The following is a 15083-nucleotide window of genomic DNA, read 5'->3' as shown; positions in this document are numbered from 1 at the left end:
GCCACCCTGGGACTTCTGTTTCCTTCCCCATTTTCTAAAAGATCATCTAGTCATGATAAGACACGTGGACAAGCAGTAAACCAGAAGTTTGAGCTGAGTGCTCTCAATACCAGCAATCAATTTATGGGTAGTTGTCTATACACATAACATGAAGCCAAAAGAATCATGTCACGGAATCACAGAATGGCTTGGGTTGGAAGGGACCTCAAATATCACCTAGTTCCAACCCCTTGCCATGCGCAAGGTTGCCAGCTGCTAGATCAAGCACACAGAATCACAGAATGGCTCGGAGACCAGGAACACACAGCCAGGAAAAAAGCCCAGTGGGTATAAGCAGCAGTGCTTCACAATACAGTCTAAATAGTTGTGCTCAGTTGTAGCCCCAAAACCACCTTGCGTGTGCGTGGAAGTGCACACACCAGAGTGGTCTGCAAGTGTTTGAGTGTAGTGTTTTCACATCCCAGCAGAGAACTTGCAGGCTGAAAAGAGAGCCATTCCGTAAAGTCCACCGGGAAACCTACTGAGGTTATGGTTTTCTCTTGGCCTTCTAGATGCCAATCGAACATTATAATTTCACAAGCATTAAGTCTTCTCTCTCTTGCAATACTCAGAAGCACCAAATGCCAGACAGGCAACTGACTGCTGCAAATTCAGACTTGAAATGTTGAGGAAGACAGGTAATGTTTCTAGAAATGTCTGAGGAGAAATGCCATCCCCAAACCCAGAAGGGTGATGAAGTTCAATCCGTATCTTTTGATCTTCACGACGGTTGCCATAATGTGCTTTTCTTCCCCAGTAATTATAAAGAAAAAAACTGCAGTTGCCACAGCAAAGTCCCAGGCAGTTCCCGCAGCCACACTATGGCTTTAAGAGGAGAAAGAAAAATGAACCCAACAGAAGTAACACTGTTATTTTAAGAAGAGTCACATTATTTGGATTGTTCTGGCAAAGGAAACAGTGACATCAAAGTTAGCAAAGCTAGTCAAAAACAGGGGAAAAATATCTTCTGAGAAGTTTAAAAGCTTTTTTTTTTTTTATTTCACCAGGCCTAATACTGAACCATTTTCCAAGAACATGTGCTTTTTTTTTAAAAAATGAATTTTTATGCAAAAAAGTTTTCAAAATTATCACAGAAACTTTAATTGACCGGCAGAAGAAACCCAAGAACGAAAAAAAATATTGAGAAAGAAGGCAAAGATTTTTGAGAAATGAAAATATTTGTCAACAATTCTGAAATCTATTTAGATAAAAATTCAATATGGTTTTAATTATAACAGCAAGAAATAGTGTTGTGGATAACATTGCAAAGAGAGACTTGCTCATTAAAAAGAAGGCCCTTCCGACATCACATAATTTAGTGTAAAAACTGGGACCAGCTCGAACTGGAAATAGTGTTCTCCAGCTTCCTCAGCTGGCGCACTACCAACCTTCAGATAGTACTGAGCAGTTCCTGCCATCCCTTGGCAACAAGCCCTCTATTACCATCACTAGTGTTTTCCATTGGGAATTCCACCACCGTGAGATTCTTCCCCACGTTTCTCTGCTAGCTCTGACTTACAGGACTGAAATGTATGTCAAGTGTAGGGAACACATTTCTTGGAACAAATATCAAATCAATGTGATGAACCAACTGCAGGAATCAGATAACAAAACAGTTAAAAACTTAATTCCTTTCCTAGCTGTTCATCCAAGACACCAGGTGTCTACCATGGTTACCAAAGGAAGGCAACCGTGGACCTTCTCTGGACCTTCTCTGGGGTCCTGTTGTCCCTCGTCTGCTGGATTACTTCAAAACCAAAGGAGCGATACCCTAAAACCAGCATTTATCAGACCTAGGCTAGGCTTTGCTGACCACGGCCTGGCAGGAGCTGGAGCAGGTTCAAAGGGATTTCATCATGACTTGTTGCATATTCCCTTCAACCACCATCAGTTCTTCAAAAGACACCTTTTCCTCATTATTCTCAGGCACACTTGGCTGATAGGCAGGAAATCAATGTAAGGCCCATGTCTCATGGAAGTCTTGCTCCTGCCAGCAAGCTGTACACATTATAGAGTCCACTCTGATGAACACTTTGCTACTCTCACACCTCTACTATTAAGTCATTACCCAAGTGTTTTGCAGCTGTGATAAAAATCCAAGAATTAAAATATTTAAAATAAACCAACAAAATTAAAGGTGCATTATCTGATAGGCTAAAGCAATGGTGTTGCTTTCTGTTTTTAAAAGCAACGCTCAGGCAATGATTAAAATAAGTGACAATAAAACCATCACATTCATAAAATCGTAGTGTTAGCCTTGGGGATGTGCATAAGGATTGGGCTGTAACCAAGGCAACCCAAGCTCTTGGAGAAAGTTTAAGTAGACATTTAAAGCCATGGTTCAAAGATAGAGTAAATCTGGCTGTAGGGCTACTTGTGACATATGGAAAGTGCCACAGTCACCCCGCGCCAAGCACTGATCTTGTAACAACTCACCCTCCCAATGTCCAGATGTTACGTTCGATTTCCTGCTGTTTGCTCTCCTGCATAAAGGTGACACAGGAGCAGTACAAGTGAGTTTGGCAGAAATTTGACTGTGTCCCCACTCTACTCAGCTCCAGTATATCTGATGGGGTGATCAGAGTCAGTCTGGCATTAATGACTGCAGACCCATAGCTTATAACACACCATGCAACGGCTTTAAGCCTACGCTTAAACAATCCCCACGGGCTTAAACCTTTTGCTAAATCAGAACCTGATTCCTGGACACTTCTGTGCCCTGTCTGGCCACACAAATCACAGGATCAGACCCTTCTTGCCAACAAATGCTCAAAGAGGCCAAAGCAGCACAAGCAAAAACTCTGCAGACTCAAACAGAGGTGTCTGTGTGATCTTCCAATTCTTTCTGAAAGGAATGGGTTAGACTTTACCACAAGCACAAATGAAGTGATATACATATATATATATATATACTTTTCATGGCTATCATGTGTACCTTAAAAAGGTAAGGTCTCTTTGGCAAAAACTCCTTCTTGGAACAGATAAATCAGATTGAATTACAAAATGTGATAAATCTTGCGATGTAGCAATATCCCAGTGGTTCTTAATTGCAGTGCAACTAAGGTAAGTCCACCAGCATTTTCCAGTCAAATCCTGAAGCATCAGAGGGGAGATTTCCATTAACAGGTGGGTGATGAGAGACTCTGTGTTATGTGCATACATATATATGTACATATACATATATGCACTGCCTTCCAAACAGCAATTTTAGAAGCCAAAACAACATGCATTACAGAAAACAAAGAGGACTGTTTTGGACGCTCACTCCTTCCAACAGGCAGATGGCTTTGGTGTTTCAGGGGTGAAAACAAAAGCACGACAGTACCTTTGCCCAGATACGTCATGTCCAGAAATTAGCCACAGTACCTCAAACAATAACACTACTCAATCTTCGACAACCGCTTTCCATCCATCGGGTATTTAATGCGTGAAAAGTTTGGCTCTCACCTCCCTGCACGCCAGCCCAGCTCACCACAGCACCCTAATAACACAGATTGAGATCTAGGCCTCCTGGCTGGCCCTCAGCTTTGAAATGGGCTGGAATCCCAAACCTACATACCAGCAAACTTTTCTGGAAAGAGAAAACAGAACTCCAAAATCAGGAGTTTAGGCCAATCTTTGATTAGTTTAATTCCCACAGCATCTCTGGGAAGTTGTAAAGAAGCTTTCTTGTGCGAAGGATGAGAAGCCATATGACTTTCCCCAATTCCAGCCTACAGCATGGCCATGAAAAGCCCAAGGGCTCTGGACTTCAGTCCTCCTGAGTCTAGGCCACATTCTGCAGGCAGGCACATAAGCCTGTTTCCATCACTTACCCCAGTGGTATTCATGAGAGTCTCATCAGCCACCCGATTTAACACTAACGAGAACAAAGTTCAGAGCTGCCTGATGAATGGCTTTTTGTGTGCATGAGTGCATCATGCCCTCTCCTGTGCTTGAAGAGATATAAAACCCTCTGCAGGGATACAGTAGTGTTAGCAACCCCACCTCTGAACTCCAGTGTTACTGCAGGGTTAATTCAAACTGGATTCGCTCACTAGTTTCAAGAGCTTTTGACTGGTGTGTGAAGGGGCTGCCTGTAGAAAGCGAGCTCAGAAGTATCTTACGTGCCATGGTTCAGGGAGCATGAGCCCAGATGGAATCTGGCAGGAGTCGCACTGCAAAAAAAATCTGTTTATGTCTGAGGCAGTAAAATTCTTGAAGGCCAGGGCAGAAATCTAGTATAAAAAGGCAAACTGCTTCAGTACAGTCACTATGGTGGAGAATGATTTCTTTCGCTTAATGATGCCACCCTTCCACAAAGAAGGATTCATTTTGAGCTGTGAATTTTGGGAATCTTCCCTGACACCGAAGGAGTTTGCCAACATACAAACCATGTGAGGAACAGAGGTTTCAGATTGGTATTTCTGTATTTGAATTTACTGTATACAGCTAAAGCTATTACAGTCCACAGTGCTCTTCCACAGAGGTTAGTGCTAAACTGAAAGGAAACGCACCCTTTGCAGGAGCTGCAGTGACTATCTCAATTTTTCTTTGTTTCCTATCAGTCCAGCTCATCTAACTTTTTTTTTTTCCCCCCCAGCATTAGTATAATTATATCAGGCTTCTGTTATAGAGACTAAAGATGAAAGCACCACGTTTTCATTGTTTTTCAGCGGGTGCATGAAAAAATTCTTCTAATACTGTTGCAAAGTGCCGGTGTGTCACTAGTATGGTCAACCAGCCTGCAACTGTTTCGGGTCTGCTTCTTAATTTGTTAAGTGCAAAGAAAGGTATTCTCTTTGATTACATCTGCAAATAAGATATTAATGTCAATTCAGTGATATGAAAATTACTCCCTCACTGTGTAATTTGCACCTTAGTTATTATGGGTTTCATGAACAAGAATATTATAGCTGCTCAGAGTGAGCCATGAATTTATAATTTATTTTTTTAATTAACAAAATGAAAAAAAAAAAAGCCCACGAACACCAACATGACAAAAAGAAAGGTTATCTCTGCCCAGCTTTTTATTTACCTTGGCATATGTGTTACCTCTGGACAGAAGATGAAAGTGCTGCTCCTGGCCCAGCACTCTTCTGCAATGACATTTCACCAGAGAGAAGTAATAAGTGGCTGGGATGAAAATGAAAGAAAAAAAAAAATCACTTGCTTTTTGGGATGGCACAGAGAAGGGTTTAACACCTTCTTCAGCTTTAAGACAAAAACTGAACAACAGCACAGTTCTTTTGCCGTCATTGGAATAAGATACCTTTTCCAATAGGAGCTCCAGATCATGCGTGGTAACTTCAGAGAAACATCTATCCCTGATTCAGTCCCTGTTACAGCTGAAGGAAAATCCTCTCATTTCAATAAACAACGGAACAAGACTCCACTGCTTCACTACCCAGAAGCCAGCACTGCCATTGGTCCCACTACAGTGAGAGTGGCATAAGATTTTTTTGAGCATCGCTTTCCACTGCAGATCTATGTAGTCTTTTTTTTTCCTTATTTAACCACTGGGATTTTAAAGAGTATTTCCAGCCCCAGATTCTTAAAAGACCTTCTCAGCAGACATGGTTGGCTTCTACCTCTAGTAAATCAAAAGCACATTGTGTGTGTGTGTGTGTGTGTGAGTGTGTGTGTGTGTGTGCAAGCTCACATCTTTCTGTGATTGCTCATACATTGTGAACTGGAAGCATCACTACTGAATAAGTTTATGCAATAGCAAAAATATAATTCCATAAGAAAAAGAAAAAAAAAAACACCTATAGAACTGGAAGGGAATGGAGACAAGTAAGGGCCGAAGAAGAAACACGTAGACAACAAATGTGTGTCCCAAAAAACTCAAGGTCACATCTACACTCTGAGGTGCAGTACGGTCAAACTTGCATTGTTTGAGTCGTAATGAGGAGTGCTAGTTCTACTCTCACATTGGTATCACACGTTCTGTGACAGTGGAGCTACTTCTGCTGGTGATCCAGATTCTATAAAAACCAAAGAGAAGATCCCCATAGCCGATCAGGTTTCCAAAATGACTTGGGAAATGGAGCTAGCTCAGCCACCTTTCACCAGTTCAGACCTTCTTCCACAGGCAGATAACTTAGCAGCTGGTGGTCTGACTCGCCACCCTCTGGAAGACTCACGTCTAAGTTAGGTGCCTGTTGCGGGCAGTCTGAACGTGGCCACAGAACTGCCCTCTTGCTCCAAGGCCTTCCAGTTTTACTTTTTTTTTTTTTTTAAACAAACAAACAAACAAACAAAGATTCAGACCCTAGGCTGGAAAGAAATCATGCAAAGCTTGTGCAATTCCCCCAGCAGGCATCCTGGGGAGGGTCACAGTTGGTACTCAGAGATCAGTGCTGGCCTTGGCGGTCAGAGCCTGGATCCGAGCTGAGTTGCAGGTCTTGCAAAGGATGTGCCCATCCAGAGGGTAACAGCCCTGATTGTCCCCCTCAGACAGGAGGCCGCCACAGTCCTAGGAAACAGAGCAAAATAATTACCTGAAGAATCTATTAGGCAAAGAAGCTCTTCTCACTCTCTGTCCTGTAACAGGATCCAGCCTGAGTCAGCGCAAAGCTGAGGCGTGCGATGACTTTCATGATTAAGACATTTCTTGATAAGAGACAATGCTGCAGAGAAGATGGGTTCCCAAGCTCTCTGCTGAATTTAATCCAATTGAAAATAAAAGATTACTCTCTTCACACTTCTGAGGAAGGAAAGGTCTTTAGCACTGGAGAAAGCATCAAACTTAAGCACATATTTATTATTGCAAAAAACTATAAAAAGGAAGCATCCCTGGAAAGGAAGTTTGGTACTAGTATCTGACTACAGGTAATCTCCTTTGGATGAGTTGATGCCACAAAACTGCAGTATCCTCTTCTCAGGGGTGACAGCTAAGCAAACTCCCTGCCTCTCTCCCATGACCAGAACTGTCACCTGTGTTTGTATTGCAATCGGTTCAAAAGGTTGTGGCTGAAAGGAGGATTTCACTGAGACAGGAAAGGCAGAAACCTCACTAGAAGGCCCCAGGCCTGTCCCAGACACCTCAGCCTCATGTAGAGCCAAGTATAGCTGCTAGGAACACTGGGAATTACTCCTCCCACTGTGATCAGACAGTCATCAGGGAATGGACTGCTGATGGAGCTGCAGTGAGGAGATTACAGCTTGCTCTTGTCATAAATCTCTGCTTGTAAATACACCTGGCAAGGAAGTGGTAGAAAAAGGAATAAAAAAGGAATATAGCTATTGCTCCACTTGAGATAGTTGAGACACGTGGAGGTGAAGGCCAAAACACAGAAGGATTTTCAGACATTGCAAAAGACTGCTGTACCTTACTGATCTGGGAGTCTAGCTCTCATTTTTGTTGTCTTACTGACATGCAGCGCCTTTGAGAAGAGTTGCATTATGCAGAAATCATAGTTTAGCAATCTTTGGACCAGCAAATCCACATGAGCATTTAAGGTCAAGCCTGCAGCAGTTCAGTGGCCCATGAGATGATGCTCTAAGCTAATAATGTATTGTTCTGGGACCTGTGTTGGATTTCACGGAGGTGTGTGTCTGTGTCCTCTGACATCCATGTGCACAAATCCCAGGTATCTCAACAAGCAGCGCGGGGACATGCTGTATGATGAATGAGGCTCTGCAAAATTTAGTGTACGAATGCCCAAATGCCTTACAAAAACTAGGCCTAAGTGATGGGTTGAACCCTGGAAACCAATGACAGACTGAAGCGAACCAGATGCCTCAAGTCTCAGCCTAGACCTTTAGGCCTCAGTCCATCCTTCTTTCCAGTTGATTATTAAAACCTGCAACTGTGATAAGAAATATGTTCGGTCTCATTTTCTTACTCTGCCATCTGCCTGATATATTATCCAGCAAGTAACACTTGCATTGGAGAATTCTTGAAGGTTCCCTACCACAGCTGTTCCCACATGTTAATTGCTTTAAGGTGATTTTTCTTCTGTCTTCAGATTCTTACCATCAAAATTATATGAAGTGTGTAATGAAACTGAACAGGAAAGTACCACAAAAAGCACTGCAGAAAACAAGAATGATCATGTTTATGTGTCCATTAAAATTTTTCAACCCAGAGCCATATGTTGAGTTTCCTGTACAATCTTGCTCAAATTCTAACACGCATAGCTTTCATTTTAAGAATATAAACACAAGCAACGTTTGTATCCAAGCTATAATTTATGATGTTCTCAAATATTAAGCTCTAATTAACTGAGTCACATTTGCTTGCTCTCCTAATGAACCTCTTATAAACAAGGGACCTGATTTTCTTCTCATTTGCACTGATATAAATGAGAAAGAATTCCTTGCATGCTGAAGTCAGTGAAGTAATTTGATTGTAGAGTCAGTGTTACAATAGAGTATGCCTGTCGTGCGTATAACATAAGGCAGTGAGATGAAATTATACCAACCTTTGATTTCTCTCCTTCATGCGACTAGAATACTAACCTCACACCGGTAGCACTGGACATGGAAGTCACGATCCAAGGCGACAATGCGTACAGTCTCCTCTTGTCCTGGGGCTGGCATGATGGGCTCCTTACACACTGAACATCTCGGTGCAAATTTCCTGAAGAAGGAAGAGACAAAGACTGTAGTGCCCTCACTGTGCGATAGGGCTGGCTTGACTCAGGGTCAGTTCAGAGATCGAGAGGAGCACAGGTCTTTTCTTTCTACCTTATGCTGTCCACCACACAACCTTCTGGCTAATTCGCTATGTTCTGGTTTTGTACTCTGCAGCTGCCCATGAGAAGTGGCAATCTCCGCTCCCAGACAGGTGGGCATCCATGGGAACATTTAACCTGTGATGAGTCATTACTCGCTGTTTTGGTTCAAAACCTATGGGTACCAATTCCCTGGCAGCAGTTTCTCCTCACAAAAAAAAGAAACTTGTACCTACAGAATCTGCTGCTGTTTAATGAGAGCTGGGGTCACGAGCTACGCAGAGACAGAGGGCAAATGCTTGTGGCAGACATCAGAACACAAGGAGATCAAAGACCCTTCTCCTCTGAAATGCCTAGGAAAGATTGACTCTGCCACCCAGTCTGTCACACAAACCACCCCAGAATTAACTAGCTTAGGAAAAAAATTAAAATCTATCTGTGCTAGGAATAAAGAAAAATATTAATTTCACTGGCAGCAGATGAAAGATGCCTGTGTAGCTGCGATCTAACAAAAAAAATGAATTAAACAGTGGCTATAGTGAGCGCTCTGAAAAATAACTTACATGGATCATGATATGACCGGAGCTGTAATCGCAGTTAATTATATGCTGCTTCATGCAGGCGCTTCCTTGTGCCATTTAGCTCAAATGTGGTGTTTAAAAATACTTCACCATTTCTCCGTCCAGGCCGCTGTGGTTAATTCATTATAAGCCAAATATTAACTCCAGCGACCCAGAAATGACTCTTGCAGATTTCAAGGGATGTGGACATGTTACTGCAGGCCCCAAGCTCAAGAGGTAGCTAAGAGATAGCGTGAACCTCAGGTACAGTTTTGTTATCAAAACAATGCACAAGACATTGAGCACTCAACTTTCAGACTAGGAGGATGTCATCACTGACCAAGTAAAACAGGGCTGGCCAAAGTGCTGCTAAACACGTGGAAGCCTAAAGACATTCCAAATGTTCCATTAGATCTTCTGCTGCTCCCATTATCTTTCCACCTCAGTCTTTCACTCAGCAATTTTATGTCCTTTGCCTAGACTGACAGCCTCCCACTTCCCCCTCTCAGAGTGGGAAGATCCAGATCCGTTCACGGTCAAAGGACTTCAGGATGGGACAGCAGCTCTTGCTCCCACTCTTCATCCTGAAGGCTCCTGGACTTGGGGAAGAAACAGTCTCCAAATCGTAAGTGGGTTGGAAGGAAGTCTTTCAGGAGCACGACCGATGCTTTAGCCTCATGTTGGACCTCTGCTCAGGACCAAATTTTACCTTACACATGACTGCTGGCACAGAAAAGCAAGACAGCACACAGCCGCCTCAGCACCTGTCAATTAACCCGGCTTATCTGAGCTACAGGGAACATCCCTCATATTGGATTTTAGCATGCAAGTTGATTGTGGCTGCCTTCCATTCTGTCAAGTCAGTCTGCTTCTCTGAGCTTTCAGGCCCACACACTGATGTCACGAGGCTCAAATTAAGTCTACCCCCTTAGAAATTAAAAGATAAATGGTTGAGATGTAAACTCACATTTGTCAGTATTGATTTCCTCTTTTAATTGAGGGGTGTAATGTGTCTGCCTTTTCCATACAGTAGAAACACTTGTGCTCTGATTATATCTACATGTCTTCCTTAGACGTGATGATGGGGGTGGTAGCCTGGCAGTGACAGAACCTCCTTGCAACTGTATCTTTCAACTTACTTTAAATAGCAGTTTCACCATAAATTATTGGCAGGGCTGTATTTTTAGCAGCTTTAAAGAGCTAATTAGCAACCAGAAACAAGAGAAACTGTGAGTGTCCCGTGGCCACCAAGATCCCCCTAGCTGGTAAGCAAACACCTGCTGAGTGCAACAGCACAGGACCCCTCTTAATTGCTCAGGTGGAAGAAAGGAAGAGACACTGATGTGGAAGCACAGGTACAGCCAGGAGGAGAAACGTGCACGTGCTGAGCTCAGGGAAGGCAGGGAGGAGTGCAGCGCATTTTAAATAGACGAGCACAGAGGTTATCCATAAATTCGGATCTACACAAGACAGAGATCAAGCATTACCAGCCACTAACCAATTAATCTTGTATGCCACACTATGCCTGATTGAAGCAAAGCTCTGACTATTTTATAGAATATTCAGAGGAAGCGGCAGAGGGTTCAGACCTTTTTGGACACTCAGAACGAATAAGGAGTGTGTTTTTAGGGACAAAAGAGACAGACAATAAGCAAAGCCACCGAGAGCAGCTTGGGCCATACTTGTGGAAATCCTCAATGCAGTGGATGTTCCCACCGGCATCCACGGTGAAGGGAATCCCATCCAGGCTGCGATGGCACATGACGCAGGTGAAGCAGTGGGGATGGTAGGCCTTCCCAGTGGCTCGGAGGATCCTCTCCATGATGGGCTTCGCACATACACTGCATTGCTCCAGTGTGTTCTGCAAACAAAACATACACGACCAGATGTGAGCCCCATCTCAGCAGGATGTTTACAAAACTCAGCTGGGCTGGAGGCTACTCCTACTCCACTTAGCAGCTTTAGGTACTTTCATTTCTTCTAGATAAGTGCAATACAATCAACAATGAGCGTGTTAACAGCATGGGGCCGGGGTCAAGCCTTTAGTATTATGTGAGAATGCAAAGCAGTGTAATCCCTGGGAGAAAATCACAGCCTTCTCTCAACAGCTCTGAGAAATGATCAGAGGTGACCCATCAGATGGATGTATCTGAGATACTGCAGCTACTGTAGCCAAGAACACATGAGGAAGTTGTGCAGCCTCTGTTGCTGCATGTTTGCCTCCAAACTGCCCTGCCTGAATGACCTATTGCAGCTGAGTTATCATACGAAACCTCGATAAAGCGCAGTGCAAAGCTGGAGATCACACTCCTGGGGCTCTACAGAGACACCCTAACTGCTCCGCCCTAAGGAATCTTTATCTGTCTGGTTAAGTAAACCTTAATCTTCCTCTCCCAGCAGGAAAACTACTGTCAAGTCTGGGAAAAAAACAAGACAGTGTCAGAAACAAAAGCACTGCATGGGCATGAGTTCAGGATGACTTCATGTGATCACTTATCTCTACCTCCCAACGTTTGATGTGATGGCTAAAATGTCAGTTCCAAAGCCACGCTCCCAGCCTTACAGGTATGCCAGCCTCACAGGTGTACCAGCCTGCTCCTGAAGATCTCGAGCCAACAAAACATCCGTCAAGTGGGCGACACTGAGCAATTCATCTCATTTCAATTCTCCCTCACCCCTGTAGTCAGTTATAGAAAAACCAATATAGTTTTGCTTCAAATAGCTGTCTATGAGGCACTTCAGCCCTTCTGACACCAGCTGTGCAAGTTACCATTTCAACCCAAGCTCCCCAAATGCATATGCCACAAATCAAAGGTGCAAAACGCATGGACACTACCAATAAATCTATGACAATGATTTGGGTCATTTCAATGGACCTTTGGAGAATGAATTTCACTCACTATCCTTGCTTGATGCACCTGGAAATATCAACTAATGTTATCAACTAATGTTTGAATCTTGGATAAGGCAGAATACCTATGGTTATAATACTGATTATGACTGAGATACACAGAGGAGAGGAAAAACAGAAAACATTTAATGGGACAGAAACAGAAAAAGCTGCTGAAAGGCAGATCATGTTGACAAACAAAGGAAGGCTGAAGTTATTCTGTTTCCTCATGCAACAAAACTCCCAGGGAAAACAGTACTTTGACTGACCACACTGTTATTGCTTCTTCGAGCCAATATTCTCAGGGGCAAGATCCAGTCGTCACATGTACAGCCAAGATGTATTGTCAGGAGATGAATCACCCAGGAGCTCAGAAAAGTTACTTCTACACTCACACATATGCTACTGGATGTTATCTCTGGGCTGCAAATCACTGGTAAGATACAAACATACATACACATGGGTTCATAGCAGAATATCAAAAAGATTGGTTCTGGAAAGCTTGATATGAAAAGTCCTGAGCTGCAACCCATACGACAACCGCCTAACACATTTGTAAAGAGAACACAGCCAGACTAGTGCTGGTTTCTCCCTGGATTTTGCTTTATGCTTTGTAATAATGGGCAGGAAAGAATTATTGCTGGCCTTTCCGTCTAGTTGCTGTCACCATCATCATCATTGTAACAGTAGCTGGTATGCCAGAAAAAGCAAGGTCAATAATTTTCTCCTTGGAGGAATAACCTGGCAAATGTACCATTTTGCTTTGCATAAGCAGATCACACCATCTCAGTCCATATCCCTGCTGCTCTCTGTACTGCCATGGAAGGAATGCCGCATACCTGCAGATGCCTATGGAAGACTGTCACTCGTACGGCATCATCTGTGACAACTTATGAATACATACAGGTATGGAGCATTTGCTTGCTTTGTTTCCAAGTGCAGTCAACAACAGAGGCCAAGGGCAAATGAGAACAGGACAAACAAAGCACAGCAGCTCCTCAGGACATGCTCCCCACCTCCAGCAATTTCTGGCTTAGGGCTTCCTGAGCCACAGCTCAACTCTTCTTCTTAATAGCCTTGAGTGGATGCTCATCCCATGAACTTTCCTGATAGTCTTCTGAATTCTGGTAAACACTAAGCATCCACAACATAACCAGGAATTTCACAGCTTACTTGCATATGGGGAGCTGCTCTGCTGACAGCAAAACTGAGCACACTCAGCCTAGTACTGTGAGCAGAGCAGAAACCAGCAGCTGCGATCCATCCCAAGCAGCGTGGCCTGGAAATGCTCTCATTACACATCTAGTACAGCTCCTACTCGCACATTTCAGAGAGACAGAGTTCATGCTGCAAGGGATCATTCCAACCATCTTGTCTGACATCTCGTGTGATGCTGGCTTCAGTGGGAGTTTTGCAGTGACCGTAACAGCAGGTAATCATGTTTCTGGATTATGCCTTCAGAAAACATGAGTCTCCTGCTCCCAAATCTCAGCTCAGTTGCACCATCCGACATTTTCACAGCTAAGCATGACAAACATTTTAAATTAACTGACTCCTGATTAAACCTCCTATACAATTCAAAAATCAGATCTGAGAAATTCATTCTTTTCATCCTTCCAAGTCTGTACCAGCGAGGAAAAACAAAGTCATTAGATTCAGACTCCAGTTCACTCCCTGTCTGGGAGCGTATTTGCTTAAGCCTCATTCCCTGCTAGATCCCTGGCTCAAATCCTTCTCTTCAAGGTGTTACCACATGATGCCAAAGGGAAAGCTTCCTCGACTCACGCCCATTTGACATCAAGTTGGTGTAAGACAAGATTTGGCCTGTGGAACTAACAGGGTTTTCTTTGATTCTGTAATCAGGTTATCCCATATACCTAAATGCGGCCCCAGCAGTTAACTACCTGCACAAAGGTATGTCTGCACATCATGAAAATGGCATCACTGTAGGATTTTAAGTTTGGCTTCTTGATTTCGCTCTCTTTCACAGTTCACCTAACTCTCCAAGCATCTCCTGGAAGTTTCAGGCCTTCACAAAGCCAAAAAAGACGAGGAAAAATAAAATGACGGCACTGATTTTTACCTTTTCTCCTGAGCTGCCACTGACAGCCCCAGGGTGCATTTGATGAGCTTACAGAGAACAGCAAACCAAGGCACAGAGAAAAAAGATAAGAACCAGCAGGGGAACACCAGAACTAGGCACTGTGGTCAATTCATGTCATAAGAGTACAGCCCACAAATCCAGGATGGGCTGAGGGGGAAGTTTACCACCATTTTCCCGATGTTTTGGCTAATAGGCAGGCAGTAGCCTTCCTTACTGAGACACTCGTGTCTCCAAATCTAATTTCTGGAGGCTGGAAAAGAACAGAAAAGAACAACTGACACAACTCATTTCTAAATGGGAGGCTGGTCCCGCCTTAAAGGCCGAGTCTGGGTCTAGGCCTCTTGTGAGCACAACTGCTCATCCACGGCAAAGAAAAATCTCACCTGGGGAGAATAATGAATCATGGAATCGTAACAGTTGGAGGAGACCTCTAAGATCAACAAGTCCAATCCCAACCCATCCCCAGCATGCCCAGTAACCATGTGCTTCAGTGCCACATCTCCATGATTCTTGAACACCTCCAGGGACGGTGACTCCACCACCTTCCCGGGCAGCCTGTGCCAGTGCATCACCACTCTTCCTGAGAAGAAATTTTTTCCAATATCAAACCTGAATGCACCCTAGTGTATCTGTAAAGAGAAATGAATCCAAGCAAAGATACACTAAAACGCAGGCAAAAAAAAAAAACCTGAGATGAGCAGGATGTCCATTAGGAGCTTGTGGGTAAAAACTTGCAGGCTTAAACAAATGCAGCCCTATCAATAACAAAGAGTGAACACATATTTGACATTAAGTGGTGAGAAGGTTGTTGAAGAGTCTCCCTATAGCAA

At 43.5% G+C, this 15083-nt stretch overlaps 1 protein-coding gene across 14 annotated transcripts in view; it reads right to left on the bottom strand.

Annotated features, from left to right (window-relative positions):
- Positions 1116 to 15083, bottom strand: part of LPP (LIM domain containing preferred translocation partner in lipoma) — a 316729-nt gene continuing 302761 nt past the window's right edge. For all 14 annotated transcript variants that reach the window (XM_021396525.1, XM_021396524.1, XM_021396518.1 and 11 more), the window contains 3 exons: positions 10942 to 11120; positions 8485 to 8605; positions 1116 to 6496 (listed from right to left, as the gene is read on the bottom strand). In XM_021396525.1, the coding sequence (XP_021252200.1) occupies positions 6368 to 6496; positions 8485 to 8605; positions 10942 to 11120 (429 nt within the window). In that variant the 3' untranslated portion in view covers positions 1116 to 6367. The remainder of the gene's footprint in view (positions 6497 to 8484; positions 8606 to 10941; positions 11121 to 15083) is intronic.

This window comes from Numida meleagris, chromosome 4 (genome assembly GCF_002078875.1).
Source record: "Numida meleagris isolate 19003 breed g44 Domestic line chromosome 4, NumMel1.0, whole genome shotgun sequence".
In the NCBI taxonomy this organism is placed as follows: Eukaryota; Metazoa; Chordata; class Aves; order Galliformes; family Numididae; genus Numida; species Numida meleagris.
The sequence above is the reverse complement of the archived record's forward strand: the minus strand, read 5'-3'. Positions and strand labels throughout refer to the sequence as shown.